The sequence below is a fragment of the Monodelphis domestica genome, chromosome 8 (genome assembly GCF_027887165.1).
Source record: "Monodelphis domestica isolate mMonDom1 chromosome 8, mMonDom1.pri, whole genome shotgun sequence".
Classification (NCBI taxonomy): domain Eukaryota; kingdom Metazoa; phylum Chordata; class Mammalia; order Didelphimorphia; family Didelphidae; genus Monodelphis; species Monodelphis domestica.
In genome coordinates this window covers 81,999,345-82,026,678 of record NC_077234.1, presented here as the reverse complement: position 1 = coordinate 82,026,678, position 27,334 = coordinate 81,999,345, and the positions used below count along the sequence as shown (strand labels likewise).

At 36.4% G+C, this 27,334-nt stretch overlaps 1 protein-coding gene across 31 annotated transcripts in view; it reads left to right on the top strand.

The window, feature by feature from the left end:
- Nucleotides 1–1,691: 1,691 nt before the first annotated feature.
- Nucleotides 1,692–27,334, top strand: part of UNC80 (unc-80 homolog, NALCN channel complex subunit) — a 230,409-nt gene continuing 204,766 nt past the window's right edge. For all 31 annotated transcript variants that reach the window (XM_056808118.1, XM_056808124.1, XM_056808110.1 and 28 more), the window contains exons 1-7: nucleotides 1,692–2,325; nucleotides 3,303–3,351; nucleotides 6,143–6,299; nucleotides 9,364–9,665; nucleotides 15,879–16,002; nucleotides 16,761–16,834; nucleotides 21,560–21,699. In XM_056808118.1, the coding sequence (XP_056664096.1) occupies nucleotides 2,234–2,325; nucleotides 3,303–3,351; nucleotides 6,143–6,299; nucleotides 9,364–9,665; nucleotides 15,879–16,002; nucleotides 16,761–16,834; nucleotides 21,560–21,699 (938 nt within the window). In that variant the 5' untranslated portion in view covers nucleotides 1,692–2,233. The remainder of the gene's footprint in view (nucleotides 2,326–3,302; nucleotides 3,352–6,142; nucleotides 6,300–9,363; nucleotides 9,666–15,878; nucleotides 16,003–16,760; nucleotides 16,835–21,559; nucleotides 21,700–27,334) is intronic.

Genomic DNA, 27,334 nt, shown 5'->3' with positions numbered 1-27,334 from the left:
CCATCCATCCAGTCTTAGTTTAGCTTGCATCACTGGACTATTTTTGGTACTACTACCATTTCTACTGTAAAAAAGAGCTGGCCTGACTGTCATATACATCTTTGGCTACTGAGGAACCTTGAATCCCTTTTAATGGTGATTGCTAGCCTTGCTAACAAATTGATCATGCTCAGATTTTTTTTCCTCAGTTTCTCTTTATCACAGATTTTTAGCATGACAACTGCATTACTTCTATTCATACATTCATTGACATTTTGGAAAGAGTACTCTTATGGTTATTACCATTATTGCTACCCATTTGTATTTCCTATTATCATCTTATTCTCATTTCTAAAAGGATATATTATATATCTATGAGACTGCCCTCTCATTTACACTTCCTCCTTTTTTAATTTACAAGGTTTCCAAAATCCATTATTTCACTAATAGGATTTTTCTTTTGTTCTGAACCTTCTTTTACTAGTTTTTCAGAATCAAAATTATTTTTATTTTTAATTTGGTATATTCCTATTTAATTTATTAGATTTGTACCTTATTAAAAGTTGGCACTATGCAATTGCTAAAGAAAAATCAAAAGAGAATGTTGTGAAATTATAAAGAATAAACATTGCTTGAAGGAAAAGATTTCAGAAGATGTTTCCCACACTACCCCTTTGTAGAGATGGGGAGAGAGTTCCGTAAGTGTTGCACATTTCACATATTTTCAAACTTTTTTGATGTATCCCTAACATTTGTTGATTTTTCTTTTTTTTTAATTAGTATTTGTTATATGAGATGGTTATTTTTGAGGAGGAGGATAGATAGTGGGAAAAATTATCATGATGTAAAAAAAACCTAATTTTTTGAAAAATTATCACTATGAAAAGTAAATGGGGAAAACGGTCATGTGCCAAAAATATCCCTAAATCAGAGACCATGCTCTTCACAATGAATATTTCTTATTACCTTGGTGTCTATTTACCTCATTCAATTAAGTGCCTATGATTTTACTTTTCTGCTTAATAGGTGACGATGATATGATGCTTTGCCCCCCAATTCTAGTGTTTTATTTCTAGGCCAATGAGTCTTCTGGTGCTGCTTTCTATCTATATTTTTGCTTCTTTCCATATTTGCTTTTACTGCTTTAATATTCCTAAACTCCATATAATTCTGAAACCTTGATATTCAATCATTTTGACTCTGGAAGCCCAAGAAAGAGAAGCTGACCAGGGAAAGAGCAAAATGGTGCCATTCAAATGTATCCAGTGGACCACAAAAAAATAAATGGCTGCACGAGATAATTATGTGTGCTCTTCCTCACACCAATTAACTTTCACCCACAACTGATTCATCTTGGTTTCTTTGGTTTTTGTCTTTCTCTGAAAGAAACAGTACAGGCAATGTCGGTTTCCTGCTGACATTTTAAATTCTCACATCACAGTAATTTGCAGGCTTCCTCTGACCTGCCAAGCTTGCAGTTCTTCCTGGTTTACACTCCCCCCCCCCCCCCCCCCCCGCCCTTCTATGCACCCTTCCAGTAGAGCTCTAGGGAAGGGAAATGTGTGTGCCTCTTTGTGTGTGTGTGTGTGTGTGTGTGTGTGTGTGTGTGTGTGTTGGGGTGGAGGTGGAAGTGGAGAGTCAAAAGGATGCACCTGATCTCGTGGCTAGAGGTGTGAGTGATGTTAGTGTCAATGACAGCTCCCAAATGCTCCTCCTTCCCAAACGGTGCTTCCCAGTCACTGCTGTCAGGAGGTCAGGAGACAGTGGACATTCCTGGGGTACAGCTAGTAGGAGAGGAACAGTTTTACTGCGGGATGTAGAGGCCAAGTTAGACGAAAAAAGACGCAGGGGGAATGCTAAGAGTGGAAGCTACCTACCGCTTCAACGGGTTGCTGCCTGCTGCCTTCCCATAACCCTTAGCTGAACTACTGTGTGCGGGTCGCTGTCCACAGTGGGAGGTGCTGAAAGCAAAGGAAGGGAGAGTGGGGGGCGAGGCGGACATCTTCTTCCTCCCCCCTCCTCCCTTCGCTGTTCCTCCAATCCTCCCCTCCTCCCGCAGCCATTTTATACTGGCGGAGGGGGGCGGGGGAAGGGGAGAGGGACGGGAGATCTGGGCGGAGAGAGCCGGCACTGCCTCGGGGAAGGAGGGGATGAGAGTTGGGGGGAACAGCGGGAGGAGGAGGAAGAGGAGGCGGCGGCGGCTACCGAGGAGGCAGTGCTGGGTCCCTCAATAGGGCTCACAGGAGCCACCATCATGGTGAAGAGGAAAAGCTCCGAGGGCCAGGAGCAGGACAGCGGCCGAGGCATTCCCCTCCCCATCCAGACCTTCCTATGGAGGCAAACCAGGTGAGGGGCATAGAGACACGCCGCACTGCGCGGTCCTAGAATACTTCCTCCCCGCTCCCCCCCAACCCCGATTCCCTGGGCCACTGGAGATGCTCTGGATGGGGCCAATGCTCTGCTGCTGTTGCTGCAGCACCAATGCGTGCAACTCCCTCCCCGGGGAGGAAAAAAGCAAGCCTTTGGAATCTTTTTTAATGAAGTTTGAGCACATACAGACAGGAAACTATCAAATATATAGATATAGATATTACATATATACATATATATCTTATTTGAGGATCAAGGAAGGTACCTGGAAAGGGAAGAGGGGGAGGAGAAACAAGGAAGATAAGCGTGCTTATGCGTACTGATTTCTCCTACACCTCCTGCTGTAATTTTGGACCTGTGACCTGTTGTTTGTCCAGTTTCTCATATTGAGAGAGTGCCCGTTATGACCACTTGTTACCATTTTTGCTTTCACGTAGACATGCTTGTCATCTTCCTGGTCAAAGCCCTTGAGGAAAGCTTTTCAGAGAAAGATTGCCTCTTTTTTTTTTCCTTGGAAAGGCCCAAATCCTTTTCCAATAAGCAACCTCTAAAATATATAGCTGCCAGATGTAAAAATGGATTCTGAAAATTGTGGCTTTCAATTCAACTCCAAGTCTAAAAAGATGTAATCATTTTCAATTTTCAACAGTATTAGTAGTACATTTGAAGTACACCAAGTAGATAACCATTTCTTCTAGAAATGTACTCTTACTTTTAGGTTAACAATGAGCACATGACCCTTGAATATAGAATTACTGTATAAAAACAATGACTGTAGCTGACAACAAATGATTGTTCATTAGCTGTTCTTAAACATGCCATTTGAGTCTTATGACACTATGCTTTTCATTTTGTTAGCTATAAAAATACAAAGGATATTTAATGATTATATATAAATAATATTTTGCTTTGATTGCTATTGCTTCAATTTTTAAAATTTGTTAATTTTTCAGTGCCTTTTTGAGGCCCAAACTGGGGAAACAATATGAAGCCTCCTGTGTGGTATGTGATTTTCACTTTTTAACTGACAAATCCATCCTAGTCACTGTGATAAATAGAAGAACCTGTGATTAATTTCAGTAGTAGATGCCTATGAGACATATATGAAATACTCAAGGAAGCAAAATAATATGAACTTGTGGATTTTTTCATGTGAATCATCAAATTTGTATGACAAGTTGAAAAACATATAAAGATACAAAGCATCAGAAAAGAATGTTCATAAACAAAAGATAATCTTCAAGTTATTTTCAGAAGTTTTCAGCTAGCCTACTTGGTCCAATAAACTCTACAATGACATAACTTCCAAAAACTAAGTTGGGGAACTTATTTGACTACTAGCAAATTATATTAGTAAATCTTCCAACAAACAGCTATACTACTGTGTAGCTCTGTTGTCTACATGGGAGAGTGCATATTTTCAAGGTTGTTGATAATGTTTCATTTCCACAATAACATTTATCCTCCCAAACTCCCCATAAAAGAAACTAGACAGGCACTATCCATCTCATCTTACAGACTGAAAAAATAGAGAGAGAGAGAGAGAAATGGAGATCTAGTAGAATGGCAATGGAATTCACATAGAACCAAGATAGATATAAATTGAGATCTAGTTGAGAACATTACATCTCTATTGTCATCCACAATACGTATATGAAAATTTGTTAAATGGCAGATAGGCATACCAACCAAAAATGGCCAAATGGGGCCCTAACCCAATCAAAAATCAGTAAGAGCAACTTAAATCTTTTATAGCCATTAGCTTTTGCTTGAAGTACACAATTTGAAATTTCTTATTCAATTTTTTTCTAAATGATCAAAACAGAGTTCTTAAAGATACATTTTCATAGATTCATTGCTTCATGATTCTGCTTAGCTCAGCTCAGAAGTAACTTTATGTTTTTATTACTATAAATTCTCTTTCAATGTGTATTTATTCTTTATCTGCCTTTCAGTAGTCCTAAATTTGCTCTTTGTACTTGAACTGGACCCATCCATCTATAATTTGGCATACCTATTTGGCAAATGTCTATTTATAAATGAAATATAAACACATGAACCAAGGTATGGAGGAAAGAGGGAGTGGGGAGAGTGGGGGTAGGGAAACAAGGTGTGTATGCAAGAAAAGAAAATTATTTCCAGGATTGGGGAAAAAAAAACAGTTTCTTAAGCAGCATATTCACTTAACATGAAAAGGACATGACTATATAGAATTTATACATAGATCATTTTAGATGCTAATTTTTTGCTGTAGGAAGTATTCTCAAAGATTATTTTAGGTGTTTTATTTAGGTGAATCTTTTATACTTTTAAATTCCTAAAACACTTATCCTTTAGTTAATTAATGCTTCAGATGCTTGGAGGCTGAAGAATTTAAAAGTATTTGGATCTACAACACAAGCACAATCTAAAGGCCTTTATTTAGCTTGTTAAGAGAAAACAAAAGGCCACAACTCTGATCTCTCCTTTTTTTCTATAACAGAATCACAGAATAGCTTTGATTACAAGGTCTTTTTTTTTTTATCTTTCATATGCATGTGAGGTAAATGGGTGAATTGGTACTTTGTAGGGTTTTAGCTACCAATTTGGTCATTTGTTTTTTTATCTCAATTTTCCCCAGCCTTAATTCCAACTCAATTCCCTATACATATTTGAAGTAGAGAGAGTAAAATAATAAAATCTCATTCTGGAATGCTTAGAAAAAGCTTAACTTTGTTAACATTCCAGAACAGAACATAGAATAATTGAAATCATTCATTCAAAAGTACCTTAGATGTGGGGGCAGGGTGTCCTACATCAGGAACAAATGCCAGCTCTGACTTTAGAGACACTTGAGAGTCAGTTCAGATGATCCCAGAATTAGGTTCAGTAAGGAGGTATTGTGTTTAAGATCAGAGGTACACAAAAGCAGAAAACATTTATTGACAACAATTTTAACCATGAAGACCCTTAAGATATTTGGTTCCTTCTGTAAACTTCAAGAAACCTCTATGAGTTACTCAAGAATATTTTAATTAGCATATTTCATTTTTCATTCATATTTCATTCTTGATTTTAAAAATCAAGACCAAACTAGCTTCTTTTCCCCATTGTATAGAAATTAATATCTACACATATGTATTTCATGCAAACTACAAAAATAGACTTGAAAATTTATAAATGGAAAAGTTATAATAGATCAATATTTACTTGAATACCTATAGAGATATAATTTTTAAGGTGACAACATTGAAGATTTTGGGGGCTTAGAATTGGTATCATAGATAGCATGGTATATTAGAAAAGTCAGAAGACCTGTGAGTTGAGTCTCAGACTAGCAATATGACCTTTGGAAAATCATGTGTAGAATAAAGGGATGGGACTAGATCACCTTGGAGGTTACTTCCAGATCTAAAGCTAAAATCCTACATGATCATAAGAATTAGAATTGTAAAGAACCTTAGAGATCATGTAGTGAAATCATTTTATTTGACAGAGGATGAAACCGAGGCTTAGAGTATTTTAATGGCTTTATTGGCACGGTCACAGATCTATGCTATGTAAAATTCCAACCCAGGGCCATTGACTCCAAATTGAGTGCACTCTTTACTGTACTGAAACCTCAGCTTTATAAGTTATAAAATACAGAAACTTAAGTTTCTCTACCTATATCATAAGGTTACTAAGAATAGGAAACACAAGAATGTATTTAATGTGTTTTGTAGACTGTGAAGTGTTATGTCAATGTGAGTTATTATTTTTATCTTTTAAAAATACCTGTTAGCATAAGTATTTTCTTTTCTCCATCTTCTAGTCCTTTGAACGAGTTCTGGTAGAAAACAAGCTCCATGGCCTCTCTCCAGCCCTTTCTGAAGCCATCCAGAGCATTTCCCGCTGGGAGCTGGTCCAGGCTGCATTGCCTCATGTTCTTCACTGCACTGCAACACTACTCTCTAACAGAAATAAGCTAGGTTGGTCCTCCATCATGTGCTATTCAGTGTATACCATTACCTGCCTATGGGAATTCTGGCTGAACCAATGTGTTCTTAGTGTGGTTCTCAGAAAACTAATGACAAATCATTCTGTAATGACAACCTCTACCTGTTGCCAATTTTTGTCTTCAGAACCAGCACTTTTGCCTCTGGATCCATTCCTTTCCTTTGTGACCATGGATTTATGCATCCATCTCTGAAGACCTTGCCCTGATAGTTACATCCTATTTACATCTCTTTGGATCACAGTTGTATTTTTAGTTTAAGGACTGGTGATTTAGATGTTACAGGAACTCTTCCTCCCAGAGACTTTCACAACTAACCTTTAGCTTATGCAGCGGTTCTCAACCTCTCAATTTGTAGCAATGAGAATACACAATGCATATCAGGTATTTACATTTCAAATCATAACTGTAGCAAAATTACAGTTTTGAAGTAGCCACCAAAATGATTTTTTGGTTTGGGGTCACCGTAACATGAGGAACTGTATTGCGGGGTCACAGCATTAGAAAGGTTGAGAACCACTGGTTTATAGTCTTGAGAGAGTATCCTGAAGTTAAGTTATTTATTTGCTTGTATTGTGCAATTTTAGCTCAGGTCATCTTGACTCCAAGTCTGACACTATCCATAAAGCCATGTTGCCTCTCTTTTGCTTTTTACTTGTCCCTTAAAATGAAGTGTAATCAATATTTTAAAACCCTTACCTTCTATCTTAGAATCAATACTTTGTATTGGTTCTAAGGCAGAAGAGTAGAATGGAATATAGTTAAAATTATATAAATGAGGAAAAAGATTCAGAAGGTTAAACAAGTGATATATATACATATATATACATATATATATATATTTTTTTTTAGAACCTTATCTTTCATCTTAGAATAAATACCGTGTATTGGTTCCAAGGCAGAAGAGTGGTAAAGGCTAGGCAATGGGAGTTAAGTGATTTGTCCAGAGTCACACAACTAGGAAGTGTCTGTGGCCAGATATGAACCTAGGACTCCCCATCTCTGGGTCTGGGTCTCAATCCACTGATCCAATCAGCTGCCCCTAACTATATCTTTTGTTTTAAAAAGTTATTTTATAATCTTTGTTGTTAGTTTCACTTCTATATTTTCTCTACTTGAATTTATTAATGAAAATAACCACATTAGGTCTCATATAGCAATCTCTGAAATCATATGTTAAGCCTATTAATTGACACAACTGTAAAAAGAATTTCTCAGCAAAATATACTTGGTATATACCTTTCTGTGCATTTCTTCAGGTAATCATCAATATATTGGTATTCCCAGTGGCAGCTGGACTGAAAGATTTTATGGTTAATGGTTACAATCATGTAGTGGGAGAACCTAGTATTATCCTTTGCTGCTCACATGAAATTCATAGAACCAGGAAATCTTTGACCTAACCTAGTTCTACTGCCACATGTGGAGGAACACTCAAAACTGAAATCCAGTCTTTCTGAACTGACATCCAATTATCTGACATTAAGCCAATATTTAATTACCTTTGAAAATTCACTAAAGGAATGGGAAAGAATATTTCTAAAGTTTAATATCTCTGATTCTTGTAAATGATTTTTAAAAAGATGTATTTTAATGATATAGTAATATAGTTTACCTTGTATTTGAAGGAATTTTGAAAAAGATTATAATTATTATCCACTTTGAGCAAATTTCATATTATGAAATTGAAAGGCTAATTCAGATAAATTATGGAGTGATTATTCATTTTATAGTATAGGATTCATTTAAATATTGAGGCCCTTTTTATATCTTATGAAAGAAAAAAATTAATACTAATACTGAGCCCTACAATTTAGGCTCAAATGTGCCAGAAACAATTTTATTTCATTAATACTAATCTATATCCAAGGAATTTCTAACTTGGAGACTATAATGAATGACTAACATAGCCTCCCCCAGCCCTACCACACCCCAATCCCTTTAATGTGACTCTTTGTTCCAAGAAAATGTCAGAAAATATTTATAGAAAATCTGGATGGACAAAGGAAAAATATGTTAAAATGCAACCTGGTAAACATTACCGAATTATCCAGTAAACAGCTTACATAGACCACCTCTCTCACTCCTAGCACTACACAAAGGGACTTCCTTCTTAATCCTTTCCCTGTAGAGAAGAGTGTTAGCTCACTAATCCTCTCTGGTGGGCCAGTAAAGGAGACTGTGCTTAGATGAGTCAATATATACATTACTTCAGAGGTGGGGAAGGAAATTATATAAATCAGACTAGATTTATTCTTTGTTAAAAAGTTTAGTACTGTCCTTAATCCATTTCCCTAAGAAAGCCTTGTTATTCAAGAGGCATTTCCAAGGATTTTGAACCATCTTTAGAGAAGAACATTTGTTAATATTTTCAAGTTTACTAAAAATGTTTTTATATTTTTATACAACCTACATGAATGAAAACCTCAACCCAAAAACCCTTATATAGCCATTTTTAATCTTTTTTTCTGCCATGGACCCTATTGTCATCCCCTATGGACATCTTCTCAGAATAAAGTTTTTAAATGGATAAGATAAAAAACAGGGTTGCAAAGGAAATCAATTATACTGAAATAGTTATCAAAGTATTTTTTAAAATAAGTTCAGGCACATGTAAAACCCAGTGGAATTAAGAATTGACTATGGGTTGGGGGTGGGAGGAAGGGAGGGTAAGAACATGAATCAGGTAACCATGGAAAATTTTTCTTAATTAATCATTTAAATAAAATTTAAACAACATAAAAACAAGTTCAGGACCTTGGGCCAAGAACTACTGCTTTATGATATTGTTCACCATTGCTTTGGGTAGCTGTTAATCCCTTGAAACCAGTAAATCTTTAACAAGTTGTTTCATTGCATTCAATTGACTGTTATTTTCAACACCCTTAGAAAGGGGGGAAAGCTAAAGCATGGAGTGCAGGTCCCCTCACCTGGTAAATTAGTAGCAGAAATCTCACAGTCATTTGGAACCGATTGCTTAATCCACAAAGTCTCTAGTCATGCTCTAAAGATGTCACCAGTAACTCTTTTTCATTCAGGTCATCAGGATAAACTAGGTGTTGCAGAAACCAAGCTCCTTCACACCCTGCACTGGATGCTGCTCGAGGCCCCCCAAGATTGCAACAGTGATCGGTTTGGGGGTGGTGAAAGAGGCTCCAGTTGGGGTGGTGGCAGCAGTGCCTTCATTCATCAAGTTGAAAACCAGGGATCCCCAGTGCATGCTCGGCGAAGCAGCTCCCATGAAGAAGAAGAGAATAGTCGTAGGAAATTCTTCCAGAACTCCATGGCCACTGTCGAACTCTTTGTGTTCCTATTTGCTCCTTTGGTGCACCGAATCAAGGTAAGGAGACTTCCAGAGAGAAATAAAGCAACCTCAAGTAACCTTCCTACCTCTGTAAGACCAAGTCTTGGTAGAATCATTTTTGCATATCAGTTCATAGGCAGAAAATGTCTTTTAAGACTAAGTGCTATTTAATCAATGAAAAAAAATTATAAACAATTAGAACTGGGAAAAAGTGGAATGGGCTGGCTCAAAGTGATCGGTTGCCCCATATGTATAGAACAAAGTTTGGATGGCCTCTTGTCAAGTGTAGTAAATAGTTGCTTTTGTTTCATGTTGGTCTAGATGGTTGCTTATGTCCCCTTCCACTCTCAAGTCTGTGTGACTCTGTAAACAGGTCCCAAAGACAGGGTGATGTTGTCCCCAAAGGAACAGATTATTCTTGATAGACATTGGCTTCTTGATACATAGATTGGGAAGGGAGGTATATAGGAATAGGATGACCTGGAAATGTTTCTACAAAATGAGAAACCTTGAGTCCTGATAACCTTTATAATCTCTGTAGCTCTATCAGCACAGCTCCATAGTCTAGTATGATATGTTCTAGGGACCCTTCCCAGTCTAGTGTGACCACTTCAGGGTCTTATATTCTGTGATTTTAAGTGAGGAGCTTTCTCTCAGGCTAGATTTAATCTAACTTACGTATTTCAGTTTTCTAAATGATCTAAAAAAAGTATATCTTTTTTGTTGTTCTTGTTCAATTGTTTCAATCATGTCTGACTCTTCATGACCCCATTTAGGGTTTTCTTGGCAAAAATACTTTTTGCAGATCAGGAAACTAAGGGAAACAAGGTTAAATGACTTGCCAGGCTCACACAATTAGTCAGTGTCTGAAGCCAGATTTGAACTCAGGGAGATGAGTCTTCCTGACTCTAGATCTTGCCCTCTATTCACTGAAAGGGTCATAGCAAAAGTTAGTCACACTAAAATCAAAGTCAAGTCTTGAGCCTAATAATGACCCCCAAAGACTGAGGGGAAAAATTTGTATATATTCACATCTAACCTTCAAATTAATATAAAGAAATATAATTAAAATGGCTATTAGTGGTGGCAATGATAAAGTAAAGAAGGCATAAATTTAACATTGTAAGAGAAGAATGTAAGAGGTAGCATGGCAAAGAAGGAGTTGGTCTCAGATTTTTTTAGATCAACTCAGATGACCCCATAAGAGACTTAGGTTCCCCTCTAACACTACTAGCTGTATGACTGGACAAGTCACCTAACCTCTCAGTGCCTCAGACAACTCTTTACATTCCAGAGAGATGGAGGAGATACCAGCATGTATTAATAGTAGAAGCAGCTGGGTGTTGCAGAGAAGAGAGTACAAAGTCTGGAATTAGGAATTAGGAAGACTCATGAATTCTGAGTTCAAATCTGGCCTTAGACACTTACTAGACTTACCCTGGGTAAGTCATTTACTTCACCCCTATTTGCTAATTGATAATTTGTTGTTGTTGATAATTTGTTCATTATCTGTAAAATGGGGACACACTAGAGAAGAAAATGTCACACCGCTCCAGTATCTTTGCCCAGAAAAGCCCATGAACTTAAGATTTGGACACTACTGAATAACTGAACAACAGCAACAAATTCATTACAAATTCTGATTTTAAATGTTATTTTAAAGTGTAAATATTTTTTTTAATTTAAATTTGAAACTTGAAAATTTTATGTTTTGTGGAAAAGTGTATGGCTCTTTTAACTGATGAAAACTCTAAGCCAAATATCTTCATCTGTTCCAAGAGAGAACCTTAGGAAACAATGAAAAACAAAGTGAAGGATGGGGGCCCAGCAGTACCAGGTCTTAAACTGTACTATAAAACAGCGGTCATCAAAACACTATGGTACTAGCTAAGAGACAGAAGGATAGATCAATGGAATAGATTTGGGGCAAATGATCTCAGCAAAATAGTGTTCGATAAACCAAAGACCCCACCTTTTGGCACAGGAACTCACTATTGACAGGAGAGAACCTTAGATGCAAAAGAACATAATTGCAGACAAATTCATAGCAAATAACCAATTGAGGGAGCAGGATTGACAGGCCTCAAAAGAAAAGTTTTAAGTAAGGCTTGGTGGAGAAAAACTATGTAATTTGAAAACATAATGTAATTGGATATAAGGAAGAGAATATCAGAAACTCATAGGTTAGTGAAAACTAAATCCATTGTGATTAGTAGAAAACAGTCATATTGAAATAACATATGCTATTTTATATTTTTATTTCCTATAAAACATATATTAGCATTCTCCATTTAAATTTGTTGTCATATGTCTAAGTATTCCCAAAAGCCCATCCACAGATCCCCTAACTTTTGTGTGGGGATTCTCACCCAATTCATTGCTATCATTGCTCAGTACTCTGTACCAACTTTTTGTCCATGAGACTGAACATTACTGAAAAGCAATCCAGCTCTTCCTCATGCACAAAAATCAGGTTTTGTTGTGTGGCAGATAAATCCCTGGACTTGGAGTTAGGAACACTGAATTTCAAATTCTCTGGAGACAATTACTAATTGTATGACCCTAGGTAAATCACTAACTTCCTCATTCCTGTGTTTGTTTTCCACTATAAAATGAAGATAATAATCAGACCTTCAGATGGTTGGTGGTTGTTGTAAAGCTCAAATCAAATAAGTTAAAATAGATGAAGATCCTTGCAAATCTTAAAGTGGTTTCTCTCTCATAAAGTGGATCTCCTCTCATCCCTGAAATTATTTTGGGCTTTTAACATCCTTTGGTCCAAATCAGGAGGGCTCATTTTGGCTCTACCTGTTGCAGCCCTGGTGAAAAGGCATTTTCTATATCTCCTATTGACATGGTATAACATCTACAACAATGAACCCTATGCTACCAAGGATGAAAACCAAGATGGTACACAATATAACCACACGCTAAGGATCTGTGGCTTCTTTCTGATGCCTACTGATTATTTCCACTCCTGCCTTTCCACAATTGCTATTTTCCCATCAATAGCCCCCAAAGCAGACAAAATGGGTTGGGGAGTTTTTCATCAAGAGCTGAGGAGGTCACTGAGCAGAATGTGACAGTCAAGCATGTGTTTTGGTCATGTCAATTTGGCTGGTCCATAAAGAATGAATGGAAGAGTTTTTAGTCAAGGAGTCCAGAGAGGAAGTTCTGGTAGTGATCTAAGTAAAAGTGGATCAATTAGGCACTATGATAACTTATGGAGATACAAGTATAAAAGTGAGTTAGTCAAGGCCAACGAGGTGGTTCAGTGGTGGAAAGCCAGGCCCAGAGATGGGAGATCCTGGGTTCAAATGTGGTCTCAAATACTTCCTAGCTGGGTGACCCTAGGTTAGTCACTTAACCCCCATTGCCTAGACTTTACTGCTCTTCTGCCTTGGAACCAATATACAGTATTGATTCTAAGATGGAAGGTAAGGGTTAAAAATATATGGGTTTTTTTTTAAGTTAGATAGTTTCTGTTGTATAAAAGATGAAATTTTGTTAGGGAAAAGGAGCATAATATGTTCACATAGATAAGTAGATACAGGATACACACCAAATGCACAGTGACTGGGAGGCAGGGAAAAGATGGACAGAATAAAGAAAGACTCTGAAAGGAAGAGTACTTGAGCTGAGCCTGAGAGGAGATGGAGTTACAAGAAGTATAGGTAACAAGAGTGAGCATTCTAGGTGAGAAGAGTAGCTGGGCAATGACAAAGTGACAAAAGATGGAGTGTTATCTTCAGGGAACATGGTGGCCAGGTTTTACTGGAGCAGAAACTGTGTGAGGGAGAGTAATGGGTAATCAATCAGGAAAGCATCTTGAGCAGGGAAATGGTATAGACAAATGAGAACTTTAGGACTCTCATTTTGGCAGCTGTCTGGAGGATGGATTGGAAAGATCACAGATTGAAAAGGCAGGCAGACCAAATAAGAGCTTATCACAAGAGTTCAAGTGAGAGGGAATGAGGGCAAACTATGAGTAACAATAGCTGATGAGGATAAATTGGCAAGACTTTGAAAAAGAGATTGAAGGTACAGTTTTTTTTTTCCTTAAGAGAAGATACTTTAATTTTCATATTTCTACTTTTATCTTTCATGATTATAAAATAAATATCGCCATAGATATATTTATTTATTTGTTTTTAACATTCATCTTTAAAAATTTTGAGTTTCCATTCCTCTACTTTCTTCTCTTAAAAAACAAAACTATCAATAAAAAACTTGGCAGTGAATAATGAAAAATACCCCTAGACACAAAATCCAACTACAAAAAAATGAAAAAAAAAAGAAAAGCTATTGGTCTGTGAGCTTGTCTCCATCACAAAATAACCCTTAGTAAATAATATTTCTAAAGCAAACATGCTCTTTCCTCTCCTATTGCTTAAACACACCTCCTAATTCTAAAAACAAAAACTGAGGTGTGCTTCCTTGCCACTTAGAATTTTTTCTTTTGCAAAAGCGTATACAAACAAGTCATATAAAAAATGAGGAAATAAAAATATTTACTTACTTTTTATAATTGAATTTTATCTTATATTTAGATCTGAATTTTCTCCCTCCCTTTTCCCCTTTCCGTTCCCAATTAGAAAGTAAGCAAAACAAAACCCATTACCAATATGTATAGTTACACGAAATGAATTTCCAAAATTATCCATGTCCATGCTTCAATTTTTCACTCTCTCTAGAGGGAGATTGCAAAATTCTAGAAGTTTCTTTCCCTTCTTCCTCTCACCCAGTAGTTTCTAATAATATTTAGCATTTCATTCATCTTTTTTAGCTTTCCTGGGAATGGACTGAAAGCCAACCCAGACAATAGGTCTCCCAGGGTGTGTGGTATTGTTGATGCAAGTTTTATAGGTTGTAAAAGAAACATGGATAATAGGATATTATTCCCACTTGTTTTATGAGTGACAGTAAAATGGCAACATTCCACCTACCACCAACTCATCCAATCGATTACATCACCAATATTTATGAAGCACATTCTATGTATAAGAACACTGTTTCTAAGGTAATAGAAGAGAAAAATCAGAGTATGATCCCTACTTTCATGGAGTAGAGTGTCTAGATGTGGAGAAGAACTAGGTTCTTCTTCTGGTATCATTAATGAATGAATAAGGCATTTATTAAGGGCTTAGTTTATACAAAGCAAAGCACTAAGTTCTGGGAATACACATTTCCTTGTTCTCAAAGAGCTCACATTCTAATGGGGAGACAACACTTCAGCTACAAAACAAATAGAAGGCTCAGAGTCCTCTGGAAACAATGGCAAAGCAGATATTAATGTTTCCTTTTCCATGTTATATTCTCTGATAAAATATCAGTTTCTGATGTTGATGTTGACCCATTTGGTAGTTCCAAGGACTTTGGTGGCCAGAACTAGCTTTTTTAGGCTCTAGCACCTGCAAGGCTACATCTCCCCAGAGGTTCCTTCCTAGGATGATGGCCAAGGACACTGGGATAGAACCATTACTCTTCTCAAGGTCTTGGACTTAGTGCTATCTCCCTCAGGGTTTGAAGGAGGATAATGATCAAGATGTCTGGTGGTGGTTTGATTTGCTTGGCTCATGCTCCCTAATATCTGTCCCTCACGCTGCTTTCCTCCTTGAGCTATATAAACTTACTTGGCTTATGTTAGTTGAAAGATGGTGGGCATGGTTGGGCACCCCTTTCCCACAGGTGTTGCTTCCACAAATGATAGCTGTATGGTCTATGGTAGAAACAGAAGCTGTGATTTTAGTGCTGCCACTCCCTGGGTTTCTGTGATTATCTTCTTGTTGGTGGTAATTGGTTAGCAGTCATGCTGCTCATGAGAAAAGTGGGATTCCTCCTTGCCATTATTTCTCAATCAATCAATAACCATTTAATAAGTGCCTAATATGTTGCAGGATAGTTTGGAAGTTGGTATGGTTATGGGGGAGCACTGCTCTCTCAAAGGTCTTGGCCTCAGGATGCTCAAGTATCTCCATCAGGATCTCAGAAGAGATGGTGGTCAAGACTGTGGTCTTTTTTTTTTTTTGGTGGCATGTGTTTGTTTTGTTTTGGTAGTTTGTTTAGTTTCCTGGCATATGCTACCTCTTGTCTGTCTCCCAGTATCAATACATCAGTTAGGCTGGCTTCCCTGTCAGATTCTTACTCTTTTTATTCCATGAAACTTATTTAATTCACCCCTGATATGAGTAGCCTTTTGTCCCCTTCTTAGGATCTAGATTAAGGATCTTGCTTTTTCTTTTCCACCAGGAATCTGACCTGACTTTTCGATTGGCCAGTGGTCTTGTTATTTGGCAACCAATGTGGGAACACAGACAACCTGAGGTCTCTGCCTTTACAGCTCTGGTGAAACCTATCCGGAACATTATTACAGGTAAGTGATTAGAGTCCCAATATATCCCATAGAGTCCCAGTGAGGCAAAATAAATAAGATTCTCTTGGGAATTTCCTTCTTTGCTCCTTTCTCATTTGGCATGAGGATGATAGGATGATTTTTTTTCAATGAAGAGGTCAATTCCTTCTGATAGATGACTTTTGTAGTTCTTATGAAGAATCTTTCAATCAACACACACTTATTAAGTACACTTAGTAATACAAAACCTAGCAAATGTATTTCTAGGTAAAAAGTGATGGTAAATTTTGATCAAATAGTGATAATATGTTCCTTTTCTTCTTTTATAACTTTGGTAAGTTAGCAGCTCTCTTTGTGATTCTTCACAAATAAAATGAAGCCTTTCCTGATAATTTGATTCAATCCAAGAAGTGCCTATTATTTACAAGACACTCATATTACCCCTTGTCCTCAGAGGAGAGTATAACTGAGTCTTATTTTGAAAACAGGTGGACTTAATAGAATTAATAGTTTTCATGCATTATATAAGTAAACTGCTGAATCATTGACAAAACCGTGTTCTATAGTAGCAAGCTTAAGGGAATAATTTAAGTAAATTTTAAATTTATAAGTATATTTTAAAATTAAACATTTGACTGATCTCAGAACATGTGTTCAAGAAAATATCTTCATTAGTTCTTCATTTTGCATAATATGTCATATTCCTTTGTTTTGATGATAAAATGAAATTATAAAAATCCTCACTTCAACCCTTCCATGAATTGTTTTTATCCTTGTAGCCAAGAGAAGTTCTCCAGTCAACAGTCAAAGTCAGGCCTGTGATTCACCTAATCAGGGCACAGGGCACTCAGAGGTAAGTTTATTAATATTATGTTAATGATATCCCTCTGAAGAACTCTTTGATGCCCCTTTCTGGCATCAAAGTAGCCAGCAGGATACACAGGGGGCAGGTCCTACCAAGCTGGAAAGACTTCAAGTACAGGCTTATCAATGACCTGGATGTCTATCATCCAAGAACCAGCCTACCCAAGCTCAGAAAGGCTTATGTAAGGGTGAAAAAGGGGTTATTTATAAAAGGTTAGAGTGGATTCTTTTAAAAATAGGGTTGCCAGAAATTTAATGTATTCCAAAGGGATTTATTTACCATTTATTTACGAAATATAGAAAGAGTGAAATAAAATCAGAGAGAGGTTAGGGTAAAATATCTAGCCTAAGTACTAAGTAATTTACTCCTGGCCCCTGGCTCAACCTGGGCAGGGAGAGTTAGTCTGTAGCTGACCTCGACAAAGCTGAGGACCTGGGAAAGTCTCTCTCAAGAGGTAGGTCTCTCCTGAGCCTAGTTTTTTTCAGTAAATCCAGGAAAGGAGTCAGCCTGTTCACTCACCATGTGTCAGTCCAAAGGAAGAGATTTAAGAACAGCCAGGGTCTCAGGTTCAGTCAACAGATTCTTCTCCAGTCTGGACTACAAAGAATGAAGAAGTCCCTCTCATAGGAAGTTCAACGCCAAATAGAACTCCAAGTAAAAACTGCACACAGGAAGTTGACACTCATTTTTAAAGACACTTTCTTTTGCATCACTTCCTGTGCCTTCCCCTAATTTTACATCTACCAATCATGGTTGAAGCTTTGCTTTAGGACTGCCCAGGGGCACTCAGTTTAATTCTGATTCGTCACCCACTATTACACACATAGGTCACAGACCTTAATGATTAAGTGGGATGTTTATACTTTTGGTGATTAGATCTAATAATGGGCAGATCTCCCCACTCAACTGTAAGTAGCATGTTTATATTTTGGTGATTTCATTTCCACAATCAGAGGAGAGTTAAATTTAATCTTCACACTTCTTATCTCTTCATTCTGTTAATAATTAATTTTGATCCATAATTCCATAATCAAGATCTAAGGGAAAAAAGTACAATAAAATAGTAGATCTAGAGTTGAAAAAAAAAACCCAGAAAGCTCTCTGGTCTTTTCTCAAATTTTGGCAGCAATTTTGAGAAGAATTATGGTGTAATGATTTTCTATCCATTATAGAATTCCAAATTCTGCCTTCAATACTATATCACTTAAATCCTCTGTGCCTCAGTTTCTTCATCTATAAAATAAAGAGCTTGGACTTGATGACCTCTAAGTTTCTTTTCAACTCTAAGGCTATGACCCTATGGTCTCAGAATAAGTTCTAAGAAATTACCTTTATTTTACAGAGGAAGGAACTGAGGCCAAGTAGCTTACGTGACTTGCCCCAATTTATATTGAAAGCAAGACTTGCAGTATAGTTTTCTGATTCTAGAGCATTTGGCAATGCTTACACTAAGGGAATTATATTTCCTTGAATGTATAAAGTAATAACGATGATGTATATAAAAGTAATACCTTGAATATCTCTATAAGTTCTCTTAAAATGCTCCATTGTCCTCTTCATCCATTCCCTCATTCAGTTTTAATTAAATATACACTAGGTACTCAGCATTGTGCTAGATGCCATAAGAGGATACAGAAAAATAATATGTCAATCCAATTTATCTTCTATACTTTAGAGTCTTCCTGGGGGCTCAAGATCTAACCAGTATATACCAGCTCTAGCCAATATGTAATTACATGTTAAATTAAAATTTCTAACTAGAGAAGAAAGAAAACAGTGAGATTAGTATATTTTAGAGGCTCCATGGAGAGAATGGGAAATTGGGAGAATAGGGTGTCTTTGTATAAATGGAACAGAGAAGGAAGAACATTTTAGACAATGGAGTCAATTCAAAGGTGATTCAAAGGTAGTGAAAATAGCAGCCTAGCTACGGTGGAAGGCATGGATTGGGAAATTGTAAAGAATAGGATTGAATTAGGTCAAATGGAGCAAAGTTATAAAAGGTCTTCAAAGCTATTCATAGAGAATTTCTGACCACAAGGTTACCTGAGCTGGAGATAGACCACGGAGATCCCACATATTGAGTCAAAAAGCCCTGAAGTTTATACCAGACCAAATAATGATTTTTTAAAAATCTGATGATATATTACAAAGAGGGATTTCTTCCATCTCTGAATTGTACAAAAAGTAACCAGGAGCCAAAGGACAACAGGAAAGAGTGTTACCAGAGACTTGAGGAAAAAGTCTATCTGCTACCATAAAAGGAAGTGACAAGAGTCTGAATACAAATGGAGATATATCATTCTTCACTTTATTTCCTCCATGACTTTTTCTCTAGAGTAAACAATATGTGTCTCCTTTTACCACATAATGAACATGGAAATATGTATTACTTGATAATGTATGTACAGCTATCTGGTATTACCTGCCATCCTGGGGAGGGGAGAGAAGAGGGAGGGAGGGAGGGAGCATAGATCATAAAATGTCAGGAAACAATTATTTAAAAGTGTATTAAAATGTAAAAAAACTAATATTTTTATAAAGAGAGCTACCACCAAGCCAGCCCCCAGAGACATGTGTAGCCTGCAAGGCTCTGTATGTGGAGACAGCAAGAGCATAAAGCTAACATGGAAAATTCATCTGCGGGACCCTTAAATATTCCAGACATTAACTTTGGATAATGATTGGTATTGCATAACAGCCTCCAGACAAGGACAATCCAAGTCCAGACTATCTGCTGTCCTTAACACTCACCTGAGATGCTATAGAAGGTCCTGAATATTCAGTACTGTGACCATTAAAGATCTATGGGAGAGAGGCCACGTCAAGAGGTGAAGGGCTGTGCAGGAACCCAAGCAACCCAGGGAGCTGAAGTAGGATTGACCTCCATACCCAAGCACACAGAGGGGGCCAAAACTAGTTCCTGGCACAAAAGTCCAATTCAATAACTAAAGCTGAAGAGATGAATAAATCAAAGAAAACATCATTCATTATAAAAATAGAGATCACTGGAAATATGGAATAACTGTAACAATGACAAACAGACTCAGAGGCAGGACTATGCTAGAGCCAGCTCAAACAGGTTTGCCAAGGCATATTGTTAAATTTTCAGAGTGATAATTTGCACCTTAGAAATTGGCAAATACTGCAAATCAATTTGACCTATTGTTTTGTTGACTGTCTAGACTAAGAAAGTGATAGAGAAAATGTTAATACAATGCAGATCAAATCTAAAAATATATTATATGAACATTGGGTATAGGGGAACTGGATAAATATTTACCAATACACCCCTGCAAGGTAACCTGCATTTTTCACAAGAATTATAAGAATATAAAAAATGAAGGAAGAGATAAGAAATGAAGTAGAAGCTTTAGAGGAAAGAATTGGGAAAAGAATAAATACTTTAGAAAGAAACTAGTAAATATTACCGATGAAATGAAATCCTTGAAATTTAGAATAGACCAAACAATAAATGACTATGCAAAAGAAAGAAATAGTAAAATGAAATCCAAAATTGAGATAATTGAAGAAATGTTAGCTGTCTTATATCAGAAACAACATACTTAGAAAACAGGTGAAAAGAGATATTTTAAGAATCATTGGACTCTATGAAAGTCATTAAAAAAAAACCTGAATAATATATTCCAATACAACAGAAATGAAAACTGTCTAAATCTATTAGAAGAAGGCAAAGATAGGAGGAAAAAATCCACTAATCCCCTTCCTAAGGAAGTTCAATAGAAAAATCCCATGGATATTGTAGTCAAAATCCAATGCTCCTGTATCAAAGGAAAATACGACAAGCATCCAGAAACAAGCAGTTGGAATACAAATGAACTAGAATCAGTTATTATTATTGTCAATGGCTCTTATCACCAAAGCCCATGAGACTGAAATCTTATGTTGTTGAAATAACCTTATCTGTGATGAGACTGATGAATGTGCAATTAACCATCATGGTAAAGGTTAAATATCCAACCAGAAAGATGGATTGGGTCTTACCTTTGATGAATGACTCCACAGAGAGAACCTTGTCTTTCAAATTTAACATGCAGTGCTTGCTTTTGTAGGTTTTGCTCTAATGCTTCACAGGTCTATTTTCAACATCTTCTCTTTATATAATTCACCTGATCTTTGTTTGATTAATTCTTTCGGGATTGCTCCTATCTTCCAAATACATATTATTCTGGCACATACTTGGGAAAGTTCCAACAGAAGACCATAGGATATTATATTTCTGTGGGAATTTTTTTAAATTTATTTATCAGATTTTCCTGATTTTTTCCCCTCTATTCTTTTAAGTAATCTTGTCTTCTAAAGGATAGCTATCTATGAAGAGAAAAGGTGAGGGATAGGGGAGAATTTGCATAAAATTGTAAAAATTGAGATAGCGATAAGAATTTATTTTAAAATGATTTTTGTTTCAAAACATCAAAAGATATCAGTAAAAAGTTATCTTAAAGAAAAAAAGATCCTCAGATAAGCCTGATTAGTGACTGAATAGCTAGCCTGGCTTATAGTATGCAACAGATGGGGAATTTGAAGAACAGAATGTTCTAAATTTGCAAATTTGCACTTGTACTGCCATGATCAACTAAGAAAAAAATACTTTTAAAAACATCAAGATTCCATATATGTTAAATACTAGATTGTACTAGAATATGCATATGGAAGCAAAATTAATTCCTGTTGGTTTCTCCAACCCACAAGGGTCTGCAGGTAGTAGGTGAATCATTCCAGTCAGATTCCATCTCACCAAGAGCCACCATTTCGGGCTGCCATCGGGGAAATTCTTTTGATGGAAGCATGTCCTCACAAGCGTCTCTAGAGAGAGGTCCTGCACATTCCAGGTGAGGACTCTTGATATGAAAAATGTATATATATGTGTATGTGTGTGGACATGTATCTGTGTATGTATATGTACATATATATAAATTTTCATGTAAGACAAAGTATAGATAGCCAGTATATATATATACATATATATAGGTATAGTGTATTTGTGTGTGTATATCATAAATATTGAATATTTTAATACTTCTTTCACCCAAATATGTAAAACATTGTTTTTATAGCATGTAATTTTTCCTAATAAAATAAAATCAGTAAATACATGTGAATCAAGTTCCTGAAAAAAAAGAAAATCCCTCAAAATTTCACAAATCTTCTCTTTGGAGTCCATATTTTTTTACAATATCTTTCTTATTTGGGTGAATTGGGAGAAATATCTGATTGAGAGAAAAGTTCCATGTGAGAATATTCTTAAAGAAATCCAGTTCTATTATTTTCAGTTAAATAGAAAGACTTCACAAGAGGTTTTAAAAATGTTGCCTAGTGTGATAGCTCAAAATGAGTTTATTATACCAATTATACATAAATGGGTACTTTTAAACTGCTTGAGACTGTTATTATATAGAATTTAAATATTCTCTCTATAATCTAGTTTATGAAGCTAATTTGCTTAGCTAATACATTCATTTTTTGTTAAGTATTTATCAACACCTTTCTGAATAAGTAGATTTTAGAATTAGTATTATTTTGTGACTCAATTTAATTCAATAAATATTAATCACTTAGTATGTACAGGACCCTTTACTCATGCTGGAAAAGATGAAAATGGACTCATCTCTAAAATAATTTGCAATTTTTTATGAGGAAAAAGCATGTAGACAAGTGATAAACAGATTAAAACATGATGAATGAATAGGAGAGGTCAAAAACATGCCACTGAATCTCAGAGAATCTGCTTGTGCTATATCTTGACTAATAATGGATAAATAATTTGTAATAATCAATGAATTTGTTCTTACTGGAATAAGTATATAATAATTGGAATCATTTATTTTTTCTATTTTATTTTTTAATTTTAATAACAAATTTCCACTTATGTTTTCCAAAGTCATATGATCCATATTGTCTCCATCCTTTCTTCCCTCCCCCCTCCTGGAGTTGACAAGCAATTCGATTTGGTTATACATGTATTATCATGCAAAACATTTTTTTAATATAATTGGAATTGTTTAAGGAAGATTAGCATGTCCCCTTGAAAGTCTGACTAGAGCCTTCCTTTCTTAAATTATTATATGATCCACCTTCCTTGTCTATGTCTTGTATGTATGTAATGGTTTAAATATTTTCTCTCATATTAGAATGTAAGCTTCTTGAGGGCAGGGACTATTTCTGCCTTTTAAAAAAAAATCTCCAGTGTCTTGTGTAAAGGATTGATACATATTTGTTAATTGAGTGTACAAATGCCTGCATGACAAGATAATAATAATAATAATAATTAGCTAACATTTATATAGCACTTACTATGTGTCACGTACTGAGCCAAACACTTCTTGGATAAGGAAATGGCAAACCACTTCAGTATGCCAAGAAAACCTCAAATGGGATTATGAAGAATCAGACATAACCGAAAAAAAATGAAGAGCAACATTGTTATGTGCTTTATAAAGATCATCCTTGTAGCTACCCAGGGAAGCAGGTATCTCCATCTTAAGATAAGGAAACTGAGACAAACAGAAGTTAGGTGATTTTCCTGGGGTGTCTGAGGTCAGATTTGAACTCAAATCTTCCAGACTCCAAATCTGGCTCTCCGTCCCCTCAACCTATTTTAATTACTTGGCAGCGTATCTTTTTCATCCTATTAATTATCCTATTCTATTAAGCTATAAGCTCCCTGGGGGTAGAGACTGGTTTTATCTCCAGAACTATAATGTCTAGCCACTCAAATCACATTCCCTTTATGTTCTCAGAGTCAGGGCATTTCTTTTCCACATCTTAGCATAAATACTTAATAGATGATCTTCCCAATGAGCCAGACCCCTTTCCTTTGCTTCTTTTTATGGTTTTTCGAATGCAGAAGTAGTACTAGAGTTGTCTGTATATTTTTCTTGCAATACATCTTCAAGACTACTTCTCCTCCCATTCAAGCCATTTTGGGCAAAACTAAAGGTTATTTATCTCATACTGTGTCCTTCCATTGGCCTTGGGGATGATTCATAAAATTTCAATTATTTCAAGATCATGATGTTCCATGCAACCAAATAGAATTACCTAGACAAGAAGGGTGTTAAAAGGTAAAGGGAAGTAAATAAGCATTTATTGAGCCCTTTACAAATATTATCTCATTTGATCCTCATAACAACTCTGTAAGGTAACTGCTATAATTAGCACCCATTTTGCAGATGAGGGAAGTGAAGCAAAGAGAGGCTTCTATATCTAAATTTAAGCTCAGGTCTTCCTGACACTAGGCTCTGCACTCTATCCATTGTGCCAGCTAGCTGCCTGTTAAACAGATGGGCTATCTAGCAGTGAGCTATTTGAGAACATTGAAAGCATTGCAGTTTGCCCAAGGTGATTATAATATAACAGACATAGATAATAGAATCCAGCAGCCAGAAAAGATCTCGGGGGCCACCTTGTCCAAATTGTACCTATACAAGAATCTTTGCTGCCATGTGCCCTATAAATTGTCATTCGACCCTTTCTTGAAGACCTCCAATGAGGGAAGAATCCACTTTCTTATTTATTCATTGTTAGATATCCTGGTGATTGGAAGTATTTTTTATTTAATTTTTTTATTTTAAAATATTTTTCAAGGATGCATGATTTATTTTCTCTCTCTACTTTTTCCTACCCCCTCCCAGAAATAACAAGCAATGATTGAAAGTATTTTTTAACATTTTTAATTTTCTAAATTTTTTCACATCATCCACCTATTGTTTACTACTTCTTCCATTTGAGACCACAAAGCATTCATTTTTCCATGTGATAGCCCTTCATATACTTGAAGACAAGCTAGTAGGTTCCCACCCCTTCCAAATCTTCTCCTCTCCAGTTGAAACATTCCCAGTTTCTTCAACCAATCTTAATATGTATTATCTTAAGAACCTTAATACTTTTCCCACTTGCACCCCTTGGTGAACCATTTCAACAAAACATGGTCCTTTTCTCTTGAATACTTTGCTCCTTATCACCAATCTTGTCTTCTCAAACTTTAGTCTTGCATTTCTCTCTCACATCCTCTGCCATTGTTTTGACCCAATTCTGCTGAATGAAGCTGGAGAAAATAAGAAAGCCATGGTAAATGGGATCTGCTACAGATTCATATTGTAGAATCTCACCTATATCCTCATTAAAATAAGGCATTTTCATCTGCATAATTATTCCACTCACAACAACCATTTTTCCAAAAGAATTTCCATCCCTCCTCAAACCTTTCAACTGAGGTGTTTTCCTCATATTTCACTGAAAAAAAAATGAGCCCTTCTTCAAGAATTCCCTCTTCTCCCCTCCTGATCATTTCACATTACCCAGATGCCTTCTGTTACTATTTCTGCCTTCCCTCCTTTCTCACATGAAGAGGTGTCTTTCTCCTTGCCAAGGCTAACCCTTCCACATGCACATGTGATCTCATTATGTGTTGTCTTTTCCAACAGATTGCCACCTCTTTTTATCATCCTCACTTTCACTTATCAATTTGTTCCTGTCTCCCAGGTGCTTCCCCACTGCCTACAAGGATACCCATGTCTCCTTCAACCTCAAAGAACCCTGCTCATCCAGGCATCCCTAATAACTATTGCCCCATCTCTCCTCCCTTTATGGCTAACCTCCTAGACAAGACCATCTATAAAACCATGCCTCTACTTACTCTCCTGTCATCATTCAACCTCATGATTCAACAAATTCATTTCTCCAAAGTTATATTTTTCTCTTAAAGAAAAATAAAGGCTTTTGCTCAGTCTTCATCTTTCCTGAATCTTCTTCAGCCTTAGATATGATCTCCTTCTTCTCCTCAATACTTGCTTCTCTGTAAGTTTCCATGACACATTTCTATCTGGTTTTCTTCCTACCTATCTAACCATTTCTCAGTGTTCTTTTTCTAGATCATTACCTCTAATGGTGAGTGTCCCCCAGAGCTCTCTCCTGGATTCTCTTCTCTTCTCTTTCAAAACTATTTTACTTGAGGATCTCTTCAGGACCTGTGAATTCAAATGTTATCTCTATGCTGATGTTCTTCCATTTACTTATCCAACCCTTACCTCTTTGTTAACATCTCCAACTGCCTATCAGACATCTTGAACTGTATGTCCTATGGATAGCTTAAATTCAGTGGGTCCACAAGTGAATTCCTTCTATTCCCTTCTTATTCTTATTTCTCCATTTTGCTTAAGAGTTCTACATCCTCCCATCAACATTCACCTATGTTTCATCTTGGACTCCTCTACCTTTAGTCTTTCTCTCCCCAACACCATCCAACATGTTGCTCCATCATGTTAATTTTTCCTTTCTAACAGCACTCATACATATCCCCTTCTCTCCTCTTTGACACCATGACCACTGTATAGGCCTTCATCATCTCACACCAGGATGACTGCAATAGACTATTACAAAAAAAAAAAACCTCTCCTTACAATAGTCCATTCTTCATGCAGCTTTCAAAGTGATCTTCATAAAATACAGATCTGACCATGTCACATTTCTATTCAATTAATCCTAGTGGTTCCCTATCATCTCCAAGACCAAATATAAAATGCTCTTTTAGTTGTACAAAATCCTTCATAACATATTTTCTTTCTTTGTCTTCTTATACCTTATTTGCCTCCATATACTCAGTAATCCAGTAAGCCTGTCCTCCTTGCTGTTCCTCACAAAAGACATTCCATCTCCCAACTCCAGATATTTTCACTGGCTCTTTCTCATGCCTAGAACTCTCTCCTTCCCCATCTACCTCATGACTTCCCTGGCTTCCACAAGTCTAAAATCCTACCTTCTGCAAGAAGCCTTTCCTTATATCATCCTTAATCTTTATGCCTTCCCTCTATTGATTATCTATGATTTATCTTATATATGTCTTATTTACACAAGTTGCTTGCATGTTGTCTCCTTCATTAATCTGTGAGCTCCTTAAGGGAAGGGATTGCTTTCATGTTCCTAGCACTTAAAAGTATTGTTCTGAATTCTCAACCACAAGCTCTTGAACATTGTGTCTCTTAATGCAATATAAGGTTATATTTCATTTTGTTTTTATTGGAGAGGGGAAGGGGATTAACTGCCATATAATATTAATGACTCATATTGAGTCTGAGGTATTTATTGATCCTCAGATCTTTTTCAGATTATCTACCATTTGTCCCCCATCTTGTACTAGTAAAGCTGATTTTTTAAACCTAAGTCAAAGATTTTAAATTCATCCCTAATAAAAATCATTACTATTATACTGAGCCCAATGTTCTAGCCTGTGTATCTTGTTTTTGGATTAAGGTTATCATCTACTGTATCTGCTTTCCCACCTACTCTATGTCATCTGAAAATCTGATGAACATGCCATCTGGACTCTGTACTGTCACTGACAAAACTCATAACTATTATAGAACCAAATATAGATATGTGACAGCATTCCATTAGAGACCTCCTTCATGTTTACTCTAACAGCCAGCAAAGGGAAAAAAACAGTCCCCCTCCAGGTAAAATCAGAGA